This window comes from Leucoraja erinacea, chromosome 25, assembly GCF_028641065.1.
Source record: "Leucoraja erinacea ecotype New England chromosome 25, Leri_hhj_1, whole genome shotgun sequence".
Lineage (NCBI taxonomy): Eukaryota > Metazoa > Chordata > Chondrichthyes > Rajiformes > Rajidae > Leucoraja > Leucoraja erinaceus.
Genome location: NC_073401.1, coordinates 20,572,157 through 20,596,127, shown reverse-complemented (window position 1 = coordinate 20,596,127; position 23,971 = coordinate 20,572,157). Strand labels below are relative to the sequence as shown.

The 23,971-nt window shown below is 40.0% G+C and overlaps 1 protein-coding gene across 2 annotated transcripts in view; it reads left to right on the top strand.

The window, feature by feature from the left end:
* The window catches only part of eif4enif1 (eukaryotic translation initiation factor 4E nuclear import factor 1), a 41,758-nt gene that overhangs the window by 2,723 nt on the left and 15,064 nt on the right, over positions 1-23,971 (top strand). Inside the window, exons 3-8 of one of the 2 annotated variants that reach the window (XM_055655971.1) lie at positions 8,505-8,578; positions 9,835-9,968; positions 16,341-16,630; positions 17,423-17,624; positions 19,355-19,521; positions 22,762-22,900. In XM_055655971.1, coding sequence (XP_055511946.1) covers positions 8,505-8,578; positions 9,835-9,968; positions 16,341-16,630; positions 17,423-17,624; positions 19,355-19,521; positions 22,762-22,900 — 1,006 coding nt within the window. The remainder of the gene's footprint in view (positions 1-8,504; positions 8,579-9,834; positions 9,969-16,340; positions 16,631-17,422; positions 17,625-19,354; positions 19,522-22,761; positions 22,901-23,971) is intronic. The other variant, XM_055655972.1, reaches the window with a different exon arrangement.

Genomic DNA, 23,971 nt, shown 5'->3' with positions numbered 1-23,971 from the left:
TGCAGAACTTACTGGCTTCATAAACGTCATGACTAATTTCCATCCTGCACTCAAATTCACTTGGACCATCTCTGACATCTCCCTACTGTTTCTGGATCTCATTGTCTCCATCACAGGAAACAGACTATTGACCAACATCTGCTACAAACCTACTGACTCCCATAACTATCTAGACTGCACTTCTTTCCACACTTCTTTCCACCCTTCTTCCTGTAAATACTCCATCCCCCTACTCCCAATTCCTCTCACTACGCTACATCTGCGCCCAGGATGAGGTTTTCATACTAGTTCATCGGAGATTTCCTCATTCTTTAGAAAACGGGGTTTCCCATCTCAATTATAGATGAGGCTCTCACTAGGGTCTCCTCGATATCATGCCGCTCCGCTCTTGCTCCCCCTCCACCCATTCGCAACAAGTACTGTCCCCCTTGTCCTCCTTTCACCCCATCAGCCGTTGCATACAGCATATAATCCTCCACTTTCGCCATCTCCAATGGGATCCCACTACTGGCCACACCTTCCCATCTCCACCCCTTTCTGCTTTCCGCAGAGACCATTCCTTCCGCAACTCCCTGGTCAACTCGTCCCTTCCCACCCAAACCACCCCCTCCCCAAGTACTTTTCCGTGAAACCGCAGGAGATGCAACACCTGTCCCTTTACCACCCCCCCTCAACTCCATCCAAGGACCCTGATAGTCTTTTCAGATGTGGCAGAGGTTCACCTGCACCTCCTCCAACCTCATCTAGGTTCCAGGTGTCAACTTCTGTACATCGGTGAGACCAAGCGCAGGCTCGACGATCGTTTCGCTGAACACCTCCGCTCGGTCTGCCTTAACCCACCTGATCTCCTGGTTGCTCAACACTTTAACTCCCCCTCCCATTCCCATTCTGACCTTTGTCCTGGGCCGCCTCCATTATCAGTGTGAGGCCCAGCGCAAATTGGAGGAACCATCTCGTATTTCGCTTGAGTAGCATGCCCCCAGCGGTATGAATATTGACTTCTCTAACTTCAAATAGCCCTTGCTTTCCCTCTCTCTCCATCCCCTCCCCCTTCCAAGTTCTCCCACAGGTCTTACTGTCTCATCCCACTCCCCCTGAATCTGTCTGAAGAAGGGTCTCGACCCGAAACGTCACCCATTCTCTCCACAGATGCTGCCTGTCCTGCTGAGTTACTCCAGCATTTTGTGTCAACCTTCAATTTAAACCAGCATCTGCAGTTCTTTCCTACACGCCCTAACTTGTATACTCAATACCTTAACTGAAGGCAAATTTACGAAAAGCCATCTTGACTACACTATCTGTGATGCCGCTTTCAAGGAAATTTGTACCTCAACTAGATCCTTCCACTCTACCTCACTCGCCCGAGCCTTATTCACAGTGAATGTCCTACCCTGGTTTGACTTTACAAAATGCAGCACATTCTACATCTGGATTAAACTCCATTAGCCATTCCTTCGTCTGCTTGCCCAGTTGATCAACAGTCTGCTGTAAACTAATTATTTATTAGATTGGGTGTAATGTTTCAACACAGTATATATTTGCATTTGCATGTTGAAAACCTGTGCTATGTATATATGTTACAGAAATGTGGCATAAAATATTATTTGAAACTGAATATAATATCACAATGCTCTTATCAGAAATTATTGTGTGGTGGGGGTGGGGGGGCAGAGATGAGAGAAGACAACAGCACTGGAGCCAAACTATTTGTGCTAAAAGACATTAGTGACTAGGACAATGTGAATGAAAGACAAATACAGGTTTGCTTGTGCCACACCATTTACAGTGCCCTCCAAAATGTTTGGGACAAAGACCCATCATTTAACTATTTGCCCCTGTACTCCACAACTTGAGATTTGTAATAGATAAAGATTGATTAAAGTGCACATTGTCAGATTTTGATAAAGGTCATTTTTATACATTTTGGTTTCACCATGTAGAAATGACAGCAGTGTTTATACCTTGGTCTCCCCCCCCCCCCCATTTCAGAGCACCATAAAGTTGCTCTGGGGACACAGCAATGCCGTGTTAATGAAAGTAGTCATGTTTAGTATTGTGTTGCATATCCTTTGCATGAAATGACTGCTTTAAGTCTGTGATTCATGGACATCTCCAGTTGCCGGATGTCTCCTCTGGTGATGCTCTGCCAGGCCTGTATTGAATCCATCTTTAGCTTATGATTGTTTTGGGGGCTAGTCCTATTCAGTTTCCTCTTCAGCATATAAAAGGCATGCTCCATTGTTTCAGATCGGGTGATTGACTTGGCCAGTCAAGAATTGACAATTTTTTAGTTATGGAAAAGCTCCTTTGTTCCTTTAGCAGTATGTTTGGGATCATTGTCTTGCAAGAGAATGAACCACTGGCCAATGAGTTTTGGGGCATTTGTTTGAACTTTAGCGGATAGGATGTTTCTATAAACTTCAGAATTCATAGAAAATAGGTGCAGGCGGAGGCCATTCGGCCCTTCAAGCCTGCACTGCCCTTTGTGATCATGGCTGATCGTCCCCAATCAATAACCATACCTGCCTTCCCCCCCCCCCCCCCCCCCCATAACTCATATGCTTCTACCATCAGCAATTGTATCATCAATGAATATAAGTGAGCCAGTACCTTCACCAGCCATACATGCCCAAGCCATAACTCTCCCACCACTGTTTCACAGATGAGGTAGTATGCTTTGGATCTTGGGCAGTTCCTTCTCTCCTCCATACTTTGCTCTTACCATCACTCTGATATAAGTTAATCTTCGTCTCATCTGTCCACAAGACCTTTTTTCCAGAACTGTGTTTCCTCTTTTAAGTACTTCTTGGCAAACTGTAACCTGTCTCTTATTTTTGCGGCTGGCCAGTGGTTTGTATCTTGCAGTGTAGCCTCTGTATTTCTGTTTGTGAAGTCTTCTACAAACAGCGGTCATTGACAAATCCACACTGGCTCCTGAAGAGTGTTTCTGATCTGTCGGACAGGTGTATGGGGGGGTTTTCTTTATCATAGAGATAATTCTTCTGTCATCAGCTTTGGAGGTCTTCCTTGGCCTGCCCAGTAAGCTCACCAGTGCTTTATTTCTTCTTAATGATGTTCCAAATAGTTTGATTTTGGTAAGCCTAAGGTTTGGCTGATGTCTTTAACAGTTTTATTCTTGTTTCTGTCTCATAATAACTTAGTTGACGTTCATTGGCCCAACTTTGTCCTCATCTTGATAAGCAGCAATAAAAGTTTCCAAAGATGACAAAGACTAGTGGCTGAGAGCTCTCTTATACCTGCATTAAGGAGGCAATTAAACATACCTGGGCAATTATGAACACCTGTGAAGCCATATGTCCCAAACATTATGGTGCCTTGAAATGGGGGGGGGGGGGGGGACTAGGTATAAACACAGCTGTAATTTCTACATGGTGAAACCAAAATGTATAAAAATGGCCAATTCTTGACTGGCCAAGTCAATCACCTGATCTGAACCCAATTGAGCATGCCTTTTATATATTGAGAAAACTGTATAAAAATGGCCTTTATTAAAATCTGATAATGTGCACTTTAACCAATGTCATTTTTTCTATTACAAATCTCAAATTGTGGAGTACATAGGCAAATAAATAAATGATGGGTCTTTGTCCCAAACATTATGGAGGACACTAGTTGGAGGAATGCAAACTGATTGTGGTTGGAGGGTGAAGTTATTTACAGTTCTCCATGAATTGAGTGGAGCCTGGCAAATTGGTTTTGAATTGAAACTTGCTGTAGATCTATAATTTGCTGCAAATTGAAATTTTATTAAAAAATTACAAACTTGCATCTAAAGTTTTTTTACGGGATATTTTATTTTCTGAGACAAATGTAAGCCACCATTTTGTATGCGTTTTTGCTTCCTTTTTGTAGTACAGTGAAGAACTGGGCCATTTAGACCATTGTGCTTTAAAATAATTATCCAGTGCCTTTATCTGCTTCACTTTCACGTCCAACTCATTCTTGTTTTTTTTTCCACTCCACCTGCACAAGCCCCTTCTCTAAATTGTTTTTCATGTACAGATCTTGATTTGATAGTTTCAACTGCTCTTCTGGTTGTACAATGCACATCCGCATTCATGATGTATCCCCTCCTGTGGGTGGGTGGGGGGGGGGATTAATTAAAATGCATTATTTTTAAGTAATATCTCTAAAGGGACTAGTTGTTTCCAAATTATTTGGCAATCCTTCAGATTATTGAAAATGTCCAAATTTACCTGAATCTATCTGAAGGAGGATCTCAACCCAAAAAGTTACCTATCTTCTCCAGGGATGCAGCCTGATCTGCTGAAGTACTCCAGCACTTTGTCTTTTTTGGTAAATCAGCAGCTGCAGTTCCTTGTTTCCTCAGGTTTATCCTTCTGGATTTAAAGAAGTTTCACACTTGTTTCTTGTCCTGATTACAATAAAGCTCTGCATTCTCTTAGTGTTGAAAACCTTGTTATGGTGCTCAGGATTGCATGCAAAAGGGTGCTTGCATGCATTTGTCTAAATGTGTATGCCTTGATTTGTCAATTTGTCCTACAAGTTCCAAATGGTCTTTAAAAAACACTTGATTTTTTATCATTTTCTTACTAAAGGTTATTGTTGGTTGGAAATGCATTAACTTTTTATTTTTATCATTGTTTTGAAGTTGAGTTGGTATTTTCACGTTACATTTTGGTATGCCAATCTTGACAATGACGACTTGGCTCTGAAGTTAGGCTCTGGTCAGGAAAAAAGGCATGGTCCAGAATAGGCAGCTGGGATCAAGTGTATACCTGGAGTAGTTTGGGTGCTGGAGGAGCAGGACCATAAGGAAATCAGGAGGGCTTAAAGAGGGGCGTGAGATGGCTTTGGCAGATAAAATTGAGAATCTAACGGCATTTCTTAAGTATATTGAGGGTAAGTAGTTAGAGAATAGGTGACATCTATGTGGGGAACTATGGGAGAAGTGTAAAGTCCTCAATTAATATTTCTCTGGTTTTTACTCTAGAAAATGACATTAAGACAGGGGGTTTGGGACCGTGTGTATTGCAGTTGATTGGGTGCTGGATGTACTAAGGCATGTGAATGTAGATGAATCTGGACTTGATCAGATATATCTGAGGATGCTGTAGGAAGCTGAAGAAGAAAAAATTGCAGAGACCCTGGCTGAGATATGAACTGTCATTGGACACTGGTGTGGTGCTGCAAGACTGGAGGGTGACTAATGGTGTGCCTCTAAGATGGGCTGCGAGGAAAAAGCCTGGAAACTATCGATCAGTTAGCCTAACATCTGTGGTGGGATGCTTGGGAGGGGAATCCAAGCAAGTATGAGGTGTTGCACTTTGGAAGGTCGAATATGAGGAGGGGAGGGGGGGGAAAGAGACCTTAATGGCAAGACCCATGACCGAATTGATGTAAGAGTGTTTTTGGGATCCAAGTCCATAGCTCTCTGAGTGGCAAGATAAGTGCTAAATGATGTATATGGTATTGCTTAGTCATAGGTTGGGGCATTAAATATAAAAGACAGGAAGTCATGTTGCTGCTTTAAGACCTTGGTTGAACCGTATTTGAAATTGTGCGTGTATTTCTGGTCGTCCTGTTACAGGAAGGATGTGTAGATTTTGGAGAGGGTACAGGGGTTTACAACAATTCTGACTAAATTGGAGATATTGGCTGTAAGGCGAGGTTGGACAAGCTTGGACTGTTTTCTCTGGAACATTGGAGGTTAAGGTGGACCCGATGGTACGTAAAAATGAGGCATAGATAGGGGAGCCATTCGAACCTTTTTTCCAAGGATCAGTTTTCAAAAGCTAGAAAGCATAGTTTTAAAGTGAAAGGGGCAACTTGTTTTGCACTCTGGGTGCTTGCAAGTGCTGGTGGCTTTTAGATAGAAATGTTGATGTCCAGTGAAGATGTACATGGATCATTTGCAAGTGGGGAAGATTGGTTTAGTTTGGCATTCTCAGTGTAGATATTGTTGGTTGAAAGTCCTGTTCCTGTGCTGTTCTAGTTCTGCATTTCTAATTAAATAGTCTACCACTTTCATGGTTAAACAAGTTTCCATTTGCAGAAGATCCAAATTTCTATCACACTTGGGATTGTAAATATTGATCAAAATTTCCCCTTCCAATCTAAATGTTCCCAACCACTAAAAATGCTCTATTCTTGTATTTTCTGATGTTTAATTAAATCATCTCTAAATAATGGGGATATAACACTATTTTCTGTAATTATTGTAATTTAACCCAGTAGTTAATTGTTTTGCCACAAGCCCAATACATGAAAGCTGCGTGCAGTTCAGCACTTCAGTTTTCTAGATCTAGTCTAATAAGCTGTTTGATCTGCAGCCTAACATCTGTCGCCCTATAATTCTGTCCTTGGCTGTAATGTAAAAATTATTTGAACCTTTTTCTGTACCTGTTTGACATTTTGTGCATTAGCTGCAAAATCTTAGAAGCTCCATTGCCTCGGGCTTTTTATCATTTGGAAAGTGGTGAGCTATGCTTTGCAGTTCACTGATTTACTGAGTCCATTTCAGCTGCTGCTATACTGCTTAAAATGCCACTAGCTTTTAATCTTGTCTGAATCTTGTGTATAAATATTGACGATAGTTGTGTGATAATGCACCCTGAAGGTGCTGAAACCTATCCTTTCAATTTGAGAGCCTGTCTTTATTTTAAATGATTATTTGTTGATTTCCAAGCCAATTTTCATTCTGTTCAGTGACCTTATGCCATCCCACCCCACCCCAAATGGGTGGATCAATTGCCTTCTGCTGATAATATCAATCCCAAGGCATCCACCATTTTAACCCCTTTAGTACATTCAGTGTATTTTGAAATTACTTTTGGAGTACTGCCTCTGAAGAAATATGAACTTAATTTTCCATAATCCAATTAATTAGGAATTGTTTTCATCAAAAAGGAAGTTGCTGGGCTGTTCAACCTCAACAAAGTCCATCTTGCCCATCACGCAGATTCGCAGAACACATTTTTGAAAATTCAAATGCAAATCTAACTTCAGTTACGTTCAAGATAAAATTTGAAATGACACAAATGTTAAATATGAGAACTATAAATAAAGCCTCTTATTTTGATTTGGCTACACTAAAAATGATGATGCTTCCCCACCCACCAATACTGTGACTGTTCACTGCACTTGAAGCCAATTCGGTGTAGCCACTTTCACTGCCAAATGGTTCCAAGGTTTAACTGTTAAACTTTACCAGCAAATTGAGCACTACAGAGTTGAAGATTAAATCCTACAAGTGCATAATTACTAACTTCTGTCCTCCAAACCCCTTGTGTCTGATGCCTTGTCTCTTTTGTCGGTGCTTCCCATGTCAATTTTCACATTGTGAAGACCGCCAGCAGGATTATTGGTGCTCCACTCCCTTTCCTGCTGGACATATACAGGAAGAGATGTATCAGCAGAGCCATCTCCATCATCAAAGACCCCTACCACCCATCGCATCACATATTCTCCATCTTGCCATCTGGGAAGAGGTACAGGAGCATTAGCTGCAAAACCAGCAGGATGCTCCTCGGGCTATAAGACTGATAAACGGACTTTGCCCCCTGCCAAAGTATCGCGCACCAACCATCAACCTGGACACACTGCAGCAGAGCCACTGTCGTGCCGCTGCCGATCGGGACGCCTGTTGATGTTTAGTAGAGAGAGTGTTTAATTTGTTCATGATGTATGTATTTTTATTTCTATTTATTTTTTACTGCACACTGAATGGACACTGGTTGAGCAACGTTTTCTTGTTTCCTCTGGGTATGTGAGTACTCGGGAAAATGACAATAAAGATTTCATTTCATTTCATCCATGCAAGAGAAAACTGGACTCTTGGGAGACTCTAGCATTATAGAAGACTGCATATTAATAGACTGTAACTAACATTAGGCTGAAGATATGTCAAAGATGAAACTGAAGTAGTTGCAATCACGTCTTGACATAAATACTTGATGGATTGTTTTGCTTTTCCTATTTGAGGTCTTGATCATAGAAAACAAATTTTTCTGTGCTCAAATTGCAATAACATCATTTGACGTGTTATTACCGAGACTTATGAGTGATGCAAATACACGGGGGCATCCAAATCTGTTTCCTCCACAACTCTGACCAATGTCATAGGCGTGCCACTTGGTTTGAATCCTGGAACTCTCAATCAAACTGCACAAGTATGTCCTTTACCAGAAGATGTGTTTCCAAAAGGTTGCTCTCTATTAGTATCGACAGTGAGAATGGGCCGAGACGCCCAGATCTTGGGTCGCTTTATTGCAGTTATCAAATACACGCTGGCATTGTCATACATTGGTTTCTTTTTGGGAAGACGAGGCTAACACGATGGTTTTAATCTTCACAAAACAGTGTATACTTCTTTCTAATATACCTATCCTAGTTGAACAATGAAATGTGCTGTCTTGCTAACGCTTCCGTATGATCAAATTGAAGAGATGCAACACATTTTAGTTAGTTTGCCAATATGTTTAAAACGGACAGAAAATTGACTTTTGCTCCTTTTTGTCCAGGAAAAGCTGCTAGAAATCAAAGAGTACCCATATGCAAAGCAGAGACCCGCATGTCTTCTGGAAAAGTATGACAGGTAAGGTTGCTCAAAGTTTCTTGTCTAAAATGAGTCGCGGTTCAACTTTAATTGAGAAATGCAGGTGTGAGTTATATTTTGACCTTTTCAACAATTTCTACAGATGCATGGTAAAAACTTCATAATGGGCGTAGATAGGGAAGGTAGATTGGCGCTTTTATGGTGGAATGCCAAATACTAGAGCAAATAAATTTAAGCTGAGAGAAAGAAAATTTAACGGAGATTTGCAAGGCAATTTTTTTTTTTTTTTTTTTTTTTTTTTTTTTTTTGCACCAACTGGTAGGTACCTGGAACATGCTGATGATGAATGGCAGCAGGTTCACCTTGGGAGTCATTTAAACAGGCACATGTTCTGTACTCCATTTAGACATTGGCGTACCAAACCAAGGGCAAATTTCTAAACCTTGACATGAATTTACCTATTCCCAAAACTACCATTAGTTATGAATACTCTGTTTTCAACTGTATTCATTTGGGTACATTAAATTGTAGAATCAAGCTAGAACTTTGAATATTTTTTTAATTGGCTTCACGGTCAATCAAGTTGCTGTCAAAATAGAAGATAATAGCAAGCCAGCTAATGAAGCAAATTGTGAAAAAATGAAGGTTATGATGCGAGTTAAGCAAGTGGGTGTGACAGAAGTATTAGTGGTGGAAATGTGACATCATATATTTTTTCCAATTAAAATGGATAATCGAAGTAAGTTTTCACAACTTGGATGCAGAAAGATCCATGTCCTTGTACAAAAGGTTAACATGTTGGTACAATAAACAAAACTAACAATGTCAGTATTTTGTGAGGGGAAATTGGATAGACAGTACATAGTTATGTTTTGCTTCTGGGCTTTGCCAAGGATAGTACAGTATTGGCCTTGAGTAAGAATGTTAATATTTTGGAAGTAATTCTACGAAGGTTTTCTACAGTGGTACCTTGCAAGCCTAGTCTGCAATTTTTCGTTCTGCCGAGTCCAGAGTAAGTGAACCCAATTGAAATATATGGCCCTGAAGGCTATTAACGGGGTGAATGTGAAAAGGGTTTTTTATCTTCCAGAATTATCTGCAACTTGTCATTGTTCAAAGCAATGAATACTCATTTGAGACTAGTTTGTTTCAATGGTCAACAGTTTCAATGTACCAGCAGAATTGAAACAAAAGTCAATGTCACTTTTTAAAATTTGCTTAGCATGCTGTATATCCAGTCTATTTTCAGTCGTGTTCCAATGAACTGTATAATTGCTCACCTGGTATTTCCCTAGTGAAGGCATCTGGGACCCTGAAAAGTGGCATGCATCCTTGTATCCCACTTCTGGCAGAAGTTCACCATTGGATGGAACTAAGAAAGACAATGCTTCAGACCTGGAGAGAGCAGTTCTGAAGCGCAGAATTGCAGGTGAGTGGTAGAAAGCAATCTGTTAATTTCGAATCTATTTGCAATTTTATGCTTATTTCACTTGGGTCAACTTGATAACATCTTGACTATATGATCAGGTTGGCTGAGTAATGAATCTTGCATGTTGACCCTTGTTTTATACACAGGAACGCAAAGCAAAAAAAAAATATTTGGCCCAGTCAGTTGTGTGCTTTGGCGATTATTGTCCTGTAATGCACTCTGGTTCCGAGCACCCAACTCGGACAGTAATGCGCTTGTAGCTAATTGTACCAATTCTAATCGTGACGGTGTTGAACCTAGCTTGCGTGGTTCTTGGTATGAGTACTTCAGAATCTCTGAAGAACTAATGAATTGTTTTTTTTCTTAAAGAAAGGCATAAAGGCAGCCTTTTTCTCAACCTTTTCTTAAAGACAGCCAGATGTGGGAATAATTGAAGGGTTCAAATATTCCAGTCACTGAAGTCTGAGGTGTTGCTTCCAGCAGTTGTTGACTGCCTTTGTTTCTTATCAGTGGACTGGGCTTTGGGTGTTCTTAATGGATTTTGTGGTGCTGAAGAACCTGTACATGCCATGGCTATAGGCAAATTACTGGCCTTTTGTACTGTCCATTATTTGTTCTTTTTTTTGTTTACTGGCACTTTGCCTTTGCTAGTATAAAGCTGTTCCACTTCTCCTTAAGGTGAAAGGATCTTCCATTTTAGGAATGCCTATGTTTACAGTTAATAGGCTCCTCTGCATCTTGGTCATTCTTATCACTGTTCTTTTCTGGAAAAAAAAACAAGGGTTCTGGGTGCCTTTTATGGCAGACCTCCTGGCAACCCGTAAGTTCAGGATGCTGGTACGAGTACTTCAGAAGCTGTGAAGGACTAATGAGCTGTTTATTTAAAAAAAAAAAAAAAAAAAAAGCACATCGGATCGAAGTGGAAATGGAAAAATTGAAGTAGATGCTGATTTGTGAGGAGCTGCCTGAGAAGCGCTAGCTTGATGGGGTCCTTCAGAGCTTTCGCATCTTTTGGCAACCAAGTTGTCACCTGTCGCATCGGGAAAGAAAATTATATTGCATAGGATCATGGTATTTGTGAACATCAGCAAAGGAGATGACCCCAATTAAGTACAGAGGGGCGTATCTGCTGCAGGAACCACCATTACCAAGGTTAACCTTGGTTGTTACCATAGAGCTGCTTCCTCAATCCATTGTAAACATAACATGGAGCCACAATGGACAAAATATGACTAGTGCATGGAATAAGGAACACCCGCCTGTATACATGGCCTGTGACTTCTTCAAGCCTTTGAATCCATGGAGTGGGCTGCATGTACTTGTGGTAGGAGTGTCCTGCCTCCCAAACAGGCCATCATCTGTGGGAATTTGGGGTCCCTCATTATCCACATCAGAACGTACAAAACTGCAGTGGAAGTAAGCCGTGCACTGATAGATTTTCTTGGAGCAAAAGCTGCATCTAAGAAAATTGCTAGTGCAAATTACATTGAGTCTGTCTCCTTGTGCAGTCAAGCAGCATGCTTGCAATGCAACAGCTGTTTCCAGAAGTGTGACGGTGATCTCATCTTAGCATGCTGTGTCATTTGAGCTGGAAATAAGCTTTGCTGGGTGTAAAAGACAGGACTGTTAAAATTGAAGTAATTGACAAATGTTTTTCAGAACTAAAGCTGCATAAGTATGAAACAAAACTTATTTTCCCAGTTACAATGCCCTCCATAATGTTTGGGACAAAGACCCATCATTTATTTATTTGCCTCTGTACTCCACAATTTGAGATTTGTAATAGAAAAAAAATCACATGTGGTTAAAGTGCACATTGTTAGATTTTAATAAACATTATGGAGGGCACTGTGTCACTGCATGGTCTAGTGATGCAGACTGTAAATTCTGGCTCCGCATCCATTCCTGAGGCAGCTACTTGGAAAATAACTGTGATATGGGGGAAGAAATTGATTATCTATCATTAGTATTCAATGGGCAATTGCTTCCAAAATTCTGTTCTGTTGGATCCAATTTTAGTAAAGGCCATTTTTATAAATTTTGGTTTTACCATGTAGAAATTACAGTAGTATTTATACATAGTCTCTTCCCCCCCCCCCATTTTCAGGACAACAATGTCATGTAATTGTAAGTAGTCGTGTTTAGTTCAGCTAGGATATGCATTTAAAACAGCAATTTCTTCAGTAACATTGGCAAATATCTGGTATGGTTGTCAAAGTTGGCCAGTAGCACCCATGCTTAAGTTAAGTAGTTGGGTTGGGACATACCAAAACATTCCCAGGTATCTGTCATAGCTGCGTTTAGACTTATTGTTGTTAGTCTGCGGTACAGGAGATCCACGAGTTAAAGAAGACCTACCTTTCTAAAATCTGACCATGCAAATTCTCCCGGACTTTGCCTTTTCAGTATGGTACATAAATTGTTGCAGCAGGAAAGATAACCCGTAGAAAAATCCGACACTTTCTCCTAACATCATAAACACTGAGCCACTTCTCATCAGTGGACTTTTATTAAACTGCCAATTAGTTTTCTTGCTGATTGGCAGATTGATGTTCCCCATCACTCCAGCTAGACTGCAGTCAGACAAACTGAACTTCTCCAGTCTACTTGCAAATCACTCCTGAAGGCTTAAGACTATTTTGGAAGAAATTGTGCATTTTCAACATGCAGCAAAAAGTTAATGAATAGATTTCAGAAACATAACCCTGGGACCCCTTACATTCCTTTTATCTGCTTGCCAAACACATTGTAAATATAACCATACGGAAACTACAGAATCAAAGCAATGTCATTCTCCAAGATGGATTACCATACACTTGTGTAATTTGCACCTGCATTTTATTTTATTTTTTACCCTCTTCCCTCTGATATTGTGGAGCAGGATGTTTATCCAGCATTACAATGTTAACAAATTTCTCCAAATTGGGGCTTTGCTTACTGTTGCGATTTTTGACATGGAGCAAGTATGTTTCATACTTTTTATGAAGGAAGCATTATGCATTTTTGTGGAATTGGTACATAGGATGCTGGCAGCTTTAAATGTCAGATGTTGCAAGAGGTCATTTTAAATGCCCAGCAGTAAACTTAAACCTAAATTGTAATTTGGTGTTTTGCAACTGAATTTTGAGCAATACAGAATGGTCCATCATAACTTTATAGTGATTCTGAATCAAAATATCAAATCTCTTCCCCACCCCACATTGAAATGCCCTGAGTATTGATTTAACAATTTAACATATCCTAAATTTCGAGGAAATTGGGAACTTGAGTTTGTCTGTCATTACTATGCATGAGAGTTGAGGAATTGCATGTCGGTGAGATGCCTTGCAAAGAGTGAAGGATGTGCTCTGTCGAATGGAAGCACAGTTCACTTCTGTTTTAAGGTGTATGAGTTATGCCCATTAACTTAGCCTTTGGTTTGGTTTATTTGGTTAAATTAGATGAGTGAGAAACAACCTTATACAGAAATGCCTGTTAGTTTTTAAATTAATGATGCAGAGTGTTTTTCAGTGCTGCCTTTCTGAGGTAAAGTTTTAAGTTTTTGTTTAAATATCTGTCTATCCAACATCAGGGATTGTATATTTAAACTGCATTGTCATCAGTCAGGCTTTATTGGCTACTGTTTGCCTAGAAATGGTTTAAACAGATTTCAAGGCTGTAAAGTGTTTTGTCTTGTACTCGGGGCAACCAGCAAACTAGAAATCTTTAATCCTTGCATTTGTGATCACATTTATGCAACCAAAGATAAATTCCACTTATCTTCCTTTGACTTGTACTGAGTATTTATCCAATCCTTGAGGGGCAACCTGGCTCTGCCTCAACTCATGACAATGTTCTTTTGTAAGGAAAAGCAGAGGGTTGCTGAAATTGTTCAACTGCTGTTCACTTGGCTAATAAAAGGGCTGAGGCTAACATTTTGTACAAATGAGTATTAAATTGCCCCTTTGTAAGTGGCAATATCAATTTCTGAAGTACTAAAATAAAGGTCTGTGATGTGAAACATTTATTGATTTGTTCCAATGCTGGAGTCTTCACAGTATTTTCTTGATTCTTGTTTCTGAGGTGGTATTTTGTATATTGTATTAATTGCAGGAATCTAAACAGCACTGACAAAACACAGATTCTATTGCTTAATGCAATAGGAGGACTTTATGAAGATGTTGCAGGTATTTTCCTAGTAAATTTGAGTGTCGAAGTTGTCTAGGTCTAAGTGTGTAAGTTCAGGGGGTCAAAATTGTTCTGTAGTCCAATTTGTGGTAGTCAAACCTGTATTGCATAAATATGCCCTCCAGACAAACTCGCCTATGCTGACCACTGTCTAACTATGTAATTCTACTTTGGGCCTAATATGTCTCTTTCCTATCCAAATGCCTGTTTAAATGCCTTTTTATATATGTTGTAATCGTACCTACTTCCACTTCTGGCAGCCTATTCCAGATAACCACCACCCTCTTGAAAAAGATGCCCCCAAGATTTTTTTTAATTCATCTTAAACTTGAATTTAGTGAATCTCTCCATTGCCCGAATTAAATTCCATCTTCCACTGCTCGACCCAACATGCCAACTGATCTATGTTACTTGGTATTCCTGAGCCTCAATCTTTGCTATCTGCACCGATTTTAATTTTGTCTACGAACCTAGGAATCTGATCACATATATTCTCATGCAAGTCATTTTTATACCAATCCCCCAGTAACTACATGTTCCATACTTCCAATCAGAAGAGCCACCCAATACCTCCTATCACCAAGCTGATTTTGGATCCATTTAGGCAACGTGTCTGATCCTATATCCTTAACCTCTGGGTCAAACCACCATGCAGGATTGTGGCGAGACTTTTAAGTGTACTCCTGCAACTCCAAGACTCAAAGGATTAATTTGATCCCAGCTGCATTCACCTCGCGTGAGCTTTTTCACTAACCAGACTTTCAATATGCCTCGTCATCAAGGGTTTCCTGCCAGCCTTACACTTCACTACAATGGGAACATGTTGACCCTGAACTCACCTTCTCTCACTTGTGGGAAGAGTGCAGAGGTTCTCCGATCCAGACAACATCCTAGTGGACTTCAGTTGAGTGGAGAAATTGGATAAGCTGGGGTTGTTTTTCCTGAAGCCAATGAGACTGAAGGGTGAAGGTACACAAAAATGCTGGAGAAACTCAGCGGGTGCCGCAGCATCTATGGAGCGAAGGAAATGGGCAATGTTTCGGGCCGAAACGTTGCCCATTTCCTTCGCTCCATAGATGCTGCTGCACCCGCTGAGTTTCTCCAGCATTTTTGTATACCTTAGATTTTCCAGCATCTGCAGTTCCTTCTTAGAGACTGAAGGGTGACCTGAGAGAAGTGTAAGACTGAGAAATATAGGGTAAATGGTCAAATCATTTTTCTGATGTAATGGACATCAAATTCAAGGGCATAAGTTTAAAATGATCAGGAGCTTTAAAAGGATTTTGGTGCTATGTTTTTTTCAATGATAGAACATGCTGCCAGAAGTGGAATTGGATATAATTGGTATGTTTCAGAGGCATTCAGACAGGCATTTGAATAGAAGGATGCCCTTACGTAGTCAAGTAAGATTAGTATAGATGAACAAAACAAGTTGATATGGAGGTCTGGCTGCGTGACTGAGTGCTTGAGTTTATTGTAACTAGAAAGATTACTGTAGAGTCTAAATGACAAAACATTTAAGTAAGTCTGCATAATATCAGCTTGCTTGCATGCCACCATGAAGCAAACGTAAGTCTGAGGAGGAGGGTGTTTTACAGTCCTTCCTGGTTGGTCAAGAGCTTCAGTGAGGTTAATTGTGGTTGTTGCTAAGCCCTCGAAGCTCAAGGAATGACTATTATGCTTGGTTAAGACCTGCAGTGTTGTGCATTTGTACACCTACCATAAGATGTAGTTAAGTTAGTTGTACTGATTTTTGAGCTGATGGCTTGAGTAGTCAAGTCAAGCAGACCTATATTTGATAATTTATTGAATGTACTCATTGAAACTTCGAAAATGTCTAGCGGAGGAGGGAGAGAATCGGAAAGAATATCATTAAATGACTGAATAGCGTCAAAGCTGACTTGCAATTGGAAACAGGATATATAAATACAATTACACTTAAATGGTGTGATTTTCCATGTTTGGTACTTGTTATCTGCAGTCTTTTGCTGTTATGATAGAGATAGGGTCCTGATTTTGTTGACATTGAATGAAGGTCAAGCATTAAGAGGCCTTCAATATTATTGAGGAGATCCATATCTAGTATTGGACATGGAATGTGGCTTAGCCACAGGTGATCTAACATAAAGCTGGAATTTGGTATTGAATGTATGGGATGAAACCTGCACCTTAATAGCTATTTAATCAAATGTCTTCTTATTCTAGATCCACGAGAGAGAATAAAGGAAGAAGATATTTATGTTGTACTCAGTCCTCAGCGCCGAAGCTTTGGTGGTGGCTGTCATGTAACCAATCCATCCAATAGTCGACGATCTGGAAGCCCATTGGAAAATAAAGAGAATGAAACTGTTCGTGGGTTGGGGTGCCAACGTAGAATTGGCAGCGGGCGAATAATTACATCACGGACCTTTGATCGGGATGGCAGAGAAAAAGACTTGCGTGACAGAGATCCCAGAGAAGGCAGGGAACGCGACTACAAGGAAAAACGTTTTAGGGTAAGATTTACTCCAGATTCCCAGCACAGTTTGAGGATTCCCCGCACAGTTTGAGTTTTTTAATGTCTTTCTAAGTGAGACCATCAGTCCCAAAATCCAATTGGCTACACTCAGAACATTGCAGTAGTAGTTTGGTGAGGACATGTGGGCACTGGATGAGGGTGTGGAATGTTTTTGGTTGGGTGGATACAAGGGAAAAATTGCTATTTGACCCCTCTGAAAGTTAACTTAATCAGTGGTTGCTGTGCTGAGGAGTTAAACGGCAACATTCTTTAACCTGATGATATTGCACTTAACGGCATCTTTGACTCTGGCAACTTACCACAGTGTTAAATTTAATAACATTGCATTATTTTTGGTAGCAGCCATATGACTACATTTACAACTACTGATCTGAACAATTAAGATGTCAGTTTGTCATCATTCTAGGGTATTTGATGCGCATACTCGAAAGCAATACATGTTTTGCTTTAAAGATTGCAATTCATTCAAACTTGTTTCTGGAAGTTCTAACACCCAAAGAACAGGATACTGAGTTGGATGATCAGCCATGATCATATTGAATGGCGGTGCAGGCTCGAAGGGCCGAATAGCCTACTCCTGCACCTATTTTCTATGTTTCTATGAACATCCTGTTGTAATGATAAATACACATTGGGGAGTGAAGCTTTAAATTTTGCATATTTAAGTTTTTCATTTGATCTTCTATCTTTGATCATATACCAAGCACATAACTTGGGGATGTTGGGGGAACCGTCTGGTTCTTAAACGTGTTGTCTCCCTTTTCTGCAGAGGGAGTATGGTGATGGCAAACGTATTTTTGGTGAGAGAAGGAGATATGATTCTTACACTGAAGAGGAGCCAGAATGGTTCTCTGCTGGCCCTACTAGTCAGTCAGAAACTATAGAGCTGACGGGCTTTGATGACAAAGTACTATTAGAGGATCCAAGACGGCCAAAGAGATGGAGGAAGCGATCGGAAACCCTTAAAGAAGGTAAGTGATGTTTTCATTGAGAGTTGTGCAGAATTAAATCACAGATAATGATAAATGTATGTTAGTTCCAAGTACTGTAGCAGCATGTAAAATACACTTGGTCAGGTGCATGGATAGGAAAGATTTGAAGGGGTATAAGCTAATGGGACTAGCTCGAATGGGACATGATCGGCATGGACAAGTTGGGCCGAAGGACCTGTGTTCTTGTGGTGTTGCTGTATTGCAAAGTCTAGCTGCAGAGAGGGTTGCTGACTCCGTCCATGAGTTTGATGGACTTGTGTGGAAGGTGACTACAATCAATAAATAGGAGTCTTGTATAGGTGTGTTTGTTATCCAAATGTTCCAGGGCTAAATGAAGGGATTGATAGATGACATCCATGTGCCTGCTACTGTACCATGCGATTAGTGGTTTTAGGTTCTCTGCAATCTGGTTTTGAGCAATATTAACCTCTTGAAGCACTTATGATCATGAATACCAGAGTCACTGGGTGGTAGTCATTAAGGCACACGACTTTTTTTTTTAAATCCCAGTGCCAAAGAAAAATAAAGGTTGTATGCCTTAATGACCACCACCCAGTGACTCTGGTATTCACTGTCATGAATGCTTTAAGAGGTTGGTCATATTGCTCAGACAGTTTGCAGAGAACCTAGAACCACTAATTGCCTGGCACTCCAGCAGGTAGCAGCAAGTGTGCAGAGGACTGTCTGCCAAAGTCAATCCAAGTGATTGGGGCAGGATGGGTTGTTTCCAGCAAAACTGTCTCACTACTTTGTTGCCCATTTAAGCATACAACCCTTGCCCCAATCAACGGGTCTGTGGCATTATTCTGGGACACTAGCTTGGTCAAGAATTCCCTTGGCATCCCTGAAGGCTTTGTGAAGGTCGTACCCAGATTTTTTTCTGCAGGTTTGGATAGTCCTGCTTGATCGCCCGCAAACCTGAACATCACCCAGGAATGGACCTTGCTGTTCATCCTTAGTTTCCCTTGTTAAACACCACGATTGACTTTGGCACACAGTCCTCTGCACACATACTGATGAAATCTGACGGCAGTGGCTTCTTCATTTAGGTTAGCCGGAGTCCTTGAATATGGACCAGTAAACTAACTCAAGCAGGATCTCGTCTGTATCCTCAGACCAACAATTAACAATTTCTGTTCAGAATCCTCTCCCTTCATATAAACTTCTTTTTGTTGAAGCTGTTCAAAGCATTTTCCAATGTGCCTCTTGAAAGAGCAACCAAATATCTACTTAAAAGATAGAAACGATTTGAAACACAACGGGGAAATTAAATGATGAAGGAAAAATCTAGTTTATCCAAGAGCAGTCGTCATAGAACGAGCGGCTTCAAACTGTGTCCATATTCTAGCAACAGATCTGTCCAAGAAAGCAGATTATTTATACCTGTTGAAGGATCAAGAATGGGTTGTGGCTTTTTAAAAGTGGATACGGTATTGTAAAATTGTCTGATTCTTGATTAGTAAGTGTCAGTCTGGGGAGAAAGCAAGAGAATGGGATTGAGAGGGAAAGGTAAATCAACCATGATTGAATGGCGGAATAGACTTGATGAATTGAATGGCCTAATTCTGCTCCTATAACTTATGAATTTATGAACTAGTAACACTAACTTCAATTAAATTAAGTTGTGCTGATTCTGAACACTGCAGCTAACCGCTGTGGCAGTAAAGCGGGTGGCCTAAGACTTCTGAAAAGTGTTCATTGTTTTCTAGGTGTAGAATGCAATGGTGCTGTTCAAGCGTCAGAGGTATCTACTGTTGCTACATCAGAAGCTGACCAAGAAGTTCCCCAGGAAGCAGTCCTGCCAGAAACCTCTCTGGGAGATTTTGACTTCAATGAGTTCTTCAACATGGAAAAAAGTGTACCCGGACTAGCATCGGTTAGTTGGCACTATTGGTGTTGGGATAAAGTGTAATGATCCACCAACAGCTAATAGCTGTAGTTGGATTATTATGTTTTCAAAGGGAAGGTAATGATTCACTTGTTTGCTGGTGGTGCACTTCATAAAATCTTCCACTAATCTTAATCCTCCAGGCATTCATAGCAATTTAAAAACACAAACCGCAAATGCTGGAAACCTGAAACAGCAAATGTTGGCAGTGCATTCAGCAGGTCAAGCAACATCTGTGGAAAGAAACAACTCGCATTTCTTGGTCTGATAGACCCAAACCTTTCTCTTTCCAGAGATGCCACCTGAGTCTTTGCAATGTTTTGGTTTCAGCCATTCATGAGTTGATTCCCTAATGTTTTTTAAAACATTGTCCCCTCTATTTTTTGGTGTATTTGTCTGCAATACTGCAGCCCATGCAAATTGTGCATGCAGCACTAAATTGGGCTTTCTGTTGATCTAAGTAACAAGGTATTTAAAGGAAATTGTACTTTGTTGTTAGGATTTTGTTTAGACGTGGTCTGTTGGTCAGAAGGATACTTGCCTATGGTTCCTACTTTGCTATTAATTATATTGTTGACCCCATGACCTAAAGATATACAAACATTTGACCTTGTCTCATAATGCCTGTGATTAACAAAGGTTCTGCATTTAAAATTTAACGATTGCTGTTTACAAAATTCTCCCTTTTGCTAACAACATAACTATTTTAAATCATACTTGTGGGGAAAAATACACTGAACAGATCTTGTTTTGAAATTGCTGCTGTGCTGCCTCTCCCTATTTGGATGAGGTCTTTACTTGGAATCTCAGCTCCTTGCACTTAAAAGACTGCACTGCATAAATGCTGCCTGGGCACAAACAGCTGGCTGCACTTTCAGAACTTCTCTAACAGCTTGTGACGCACTGCCTTCTACACAGCCTCTTAAAATTGTATGGTTGGAGCCTTTAATATTTGTGTGGAAGCCCTGAATTTTTACTAACTTTTATACACAGAACATTGGAAGAATTTTCTTCTTGTAATATTTAAAACTTAAAGCACTATCAATTAAAATCATTTAAAAATAATTGTTTTTCTGGGAGTTGCAATTAACTTTAATGGAGACTGTGCTTGTGCTGTATTTTAGCCAGCACTGGCTTGGGAAAGTCGGTGCTCCCTCACTGACTCCAAGAGTCGTCCATTAGGGTAGTCAGTAGCACGGGTGAGAGGAAGATGTTGTTGCTGATTTACGCTATTAGCACTGGAAAAGGAAGTTCCACATTTATAGACGTAATCCCTGCATTTAGTTGACCAGCAATGTGTTGGCTTTATTTTCTGTACCTGTATCTAGTAATCTTATTGTATGTAATAACCTGCTCCAAGAATTTTGACTTTCCCAGCTTTAACTTCTAATCACTTTAAAAAGTGGTGTCCTGTCCTTAACATTTCTAGTTCCACTTTTGGTTTAAATGTGAATCCATTTCCATATTTTTTTCCTGAATCTGGTGCTGCTTGTTATCCATTGTCCTTGTCATGGCTTTCTATTCCATCTAAATCATTTACAGGTTGACAGCACAACATTCTCAATCTGAGTACCTGTTCCTTCAGTTCTGATTTCTAAGCTTTCAGATTGCTTTTATTTGTAACAATATTTCTGTTAATTGTTCATGCCCAGACAAAACTCTAGCTTGTGGTAACAAGTCCAATTGATAGATACTGATGTCAAATATCTACTGACCTGTCCAAAGATGTCAGGTAGTTAATATAAAATAGTTTGAGGTGGTGGTTCATTTCTACCCATGCTACAATTTGTAATGAGTGTTAGAATAGTTTATTGCAAAGTGAAAAGAATTGTCTGCATTAATACACCCACCTATAAATGCCAAATTGCTGCTTTATTAAGTTTAGGCTGCATTGAGCATGATGAACGATTGCAGGTCTGCATTTGCACCTCCCCTTTTTTCTTTTTTTTTTGCAGTATTGGGAAGAGCAGTTGCTGTACCAAGCTGTGGTGGATCTGTATACAATGCTTATTTTGAATCCATAGACATTAGTAAGAGTCAATTCAATTGAATGTAGTGTGAATGTGACTACACTAAGAGCGTGTAAATTGAGGTTGGAATATAACTTTATTTTGATGAAAAAAATTACGATTATACAATTTTACAAATACTTGGGTTGGCAGCATCTGTAGGGTTCACTTTCATATCAATAAACTTTTTTAATTTGGGTTGGAGATCAGCTGGTTTCATAAAACTGCCTTAAATTCTATCTAGTTGTTGGTGCCAGTATTGGATAGTGTGGTTGCTGAAATATTTAGTTTGACATTGGTAGCCAGCCATCCATGTATTGGTTATGAAAATGTTGAGACGAGAGATGAAGTACATTCATTAAGTTAGGAAAATTGGGTCCATCGTCCAACCATCATTAGTTGAGTTTGTACAGCAATCATACATGCTTTTAACATGTATTGAGAGTCCATGATTTGGGTTTTGAGCAATTCATTTTGCTTTGTTGAGCTTGACTACAACATTTGAACTCTGATGTAATTATGGTCCAAGTTTCTGAAAGATTAATCTACTAATGTATGTAACCTCTGCAAATTTTACATATGCAGGTTGGAGAAGTTTCTCAACGAAGCTTCAAGTTACTTTTTGTTACTATTCAAATGTGAACACCATATGTTTGCATCAAAGTTTGCAATTTTTTGGGGGATGGGTAAATCTGGTTTTAGCTTTTGTGGCATGTCAAAACTAAGTGTTCACAAACCTTCAAGTTTGAATAAATGGACCAAGATAGTTGCTTTGTTTGGGATGGTTAAATCTGTACAGCTGTTGTATAAGTGCTACCAATACATCCATGCTAATGTTATAGGACAAGCAGGAACCCTCCAATAATCTCTTGGAAACGATAACGCTGAATATTTAGTACTTGACTGATTTGTTGAAATATCATTCACAAATACAAGAATAAAAATTAGGAATGCCAATATCAACTATGTACTTGTTATGCCCATCACTAATGTGTAGTTATGATTATTTGGGGACGGGTGATTTTATTTTTTGCCCTATTATGGAAAGCAACCAAGCAGCGAGGTGGAGATGCAGTCAGCAGCCTCATTTACCGTTGGGGAAATTCAAAATTTAGCGCCAAAGGGCTGTGTAATGACGTAAGTTCAAAATTCTTCTATGTCACTTCCTCATTACATTTGGCCTGTTTGTGGCATTAATTTAGATTTTTCTTTTAACTAGATGATTGAAGAAGTGCTTGGTGAAGGATCTGTGTCATCCAGCCGGTTCAGTCAATGGTTCTCGAGTAACTTGAGTAGACCAGGTAGTCGTTCAAGTAGCCTGCGATCTACTCCACATGAAGAACTCGAGAGACTTGCTGGCAAGTGTCTTTTTTTGTGGATGTGTTTTAGTTTGCTCTCCATATTAAACGATGCAAATATGATTGTTTTCTTCCAATAACACAGTTCAACAATGAATTCCTTTGGAGGATAGAGCTGAGATTTATTTTTAAATCTTGGATAATATAGAACTGTAAAACATCAATTTAAATTTAATCAATGATATTGGAATAAGCAGCACACGTTTCAGCATAGAATTTGGGGTAATGCATGAAGTAGAGTGAAATTCGAGTAATGCTTTTGAGTAGCCTAAAACTGAGTAACAAAGCCAAAGCAAATAGGCCCATTACTTGAAATATAATTAGAGTATTGAGGATATTGCTAAGATTCGAGGGGCAGAGCTATGGAGGAGGGGAATGGGTGACGTTTTGGATCGAGACCTTTCGTCATCTGAAGAAGGATCTCGACCCAAAAGTCACCCATTACTCGCCAGAGATGCTGCCAGTCCCACTGAGTTACTCCATCTTTTTGTGTCTATGTACTTGTGAATTCTGTGGCATAAATCCAGTAACCCAGTTCTAATGAGCCAACAGTCAAAAATACTAATAACTAGTATTGCAAATGCTTTGGTTTAGCTTGTGAAAAGGCATCTCATAAATTAATGTTAACATTTTTAAAAAAGAGAACAAATTGGAAATCCAAAACCAACAAATTGCAGGAAAGGCTCAGTAGGTCCAGCAGGATCCACAGAGAGAGTCAATGCTGTGTCTGCAACCTTGTGTCAGAAGAGACTTTCCCCCTTGCTGGTTTAAACTGAAGATACACACAAAAAGCTGGAATAACTCAGTACGACAGGCAGCATCTCTGGAGAGAAGGAATGGGTGACGTTTCAGACCAAAACGACTCAAAACGTCACCCATTCCTTCTCTCCAGAGATGCTGCCCGTCCTGCTGAGTTACTCCTGCTTTTTATGTCTCTCTTCGGTTTAAACTAGCATCTGTAGTTCCTTCCTACATATTCATAACTACATAGTGGGAGAATGTCTTGGCACAACAGCAAATTGCATAACAAAAGTGGTATAGATTAGCATGGCTTCCTTATGGTAAGCTGCA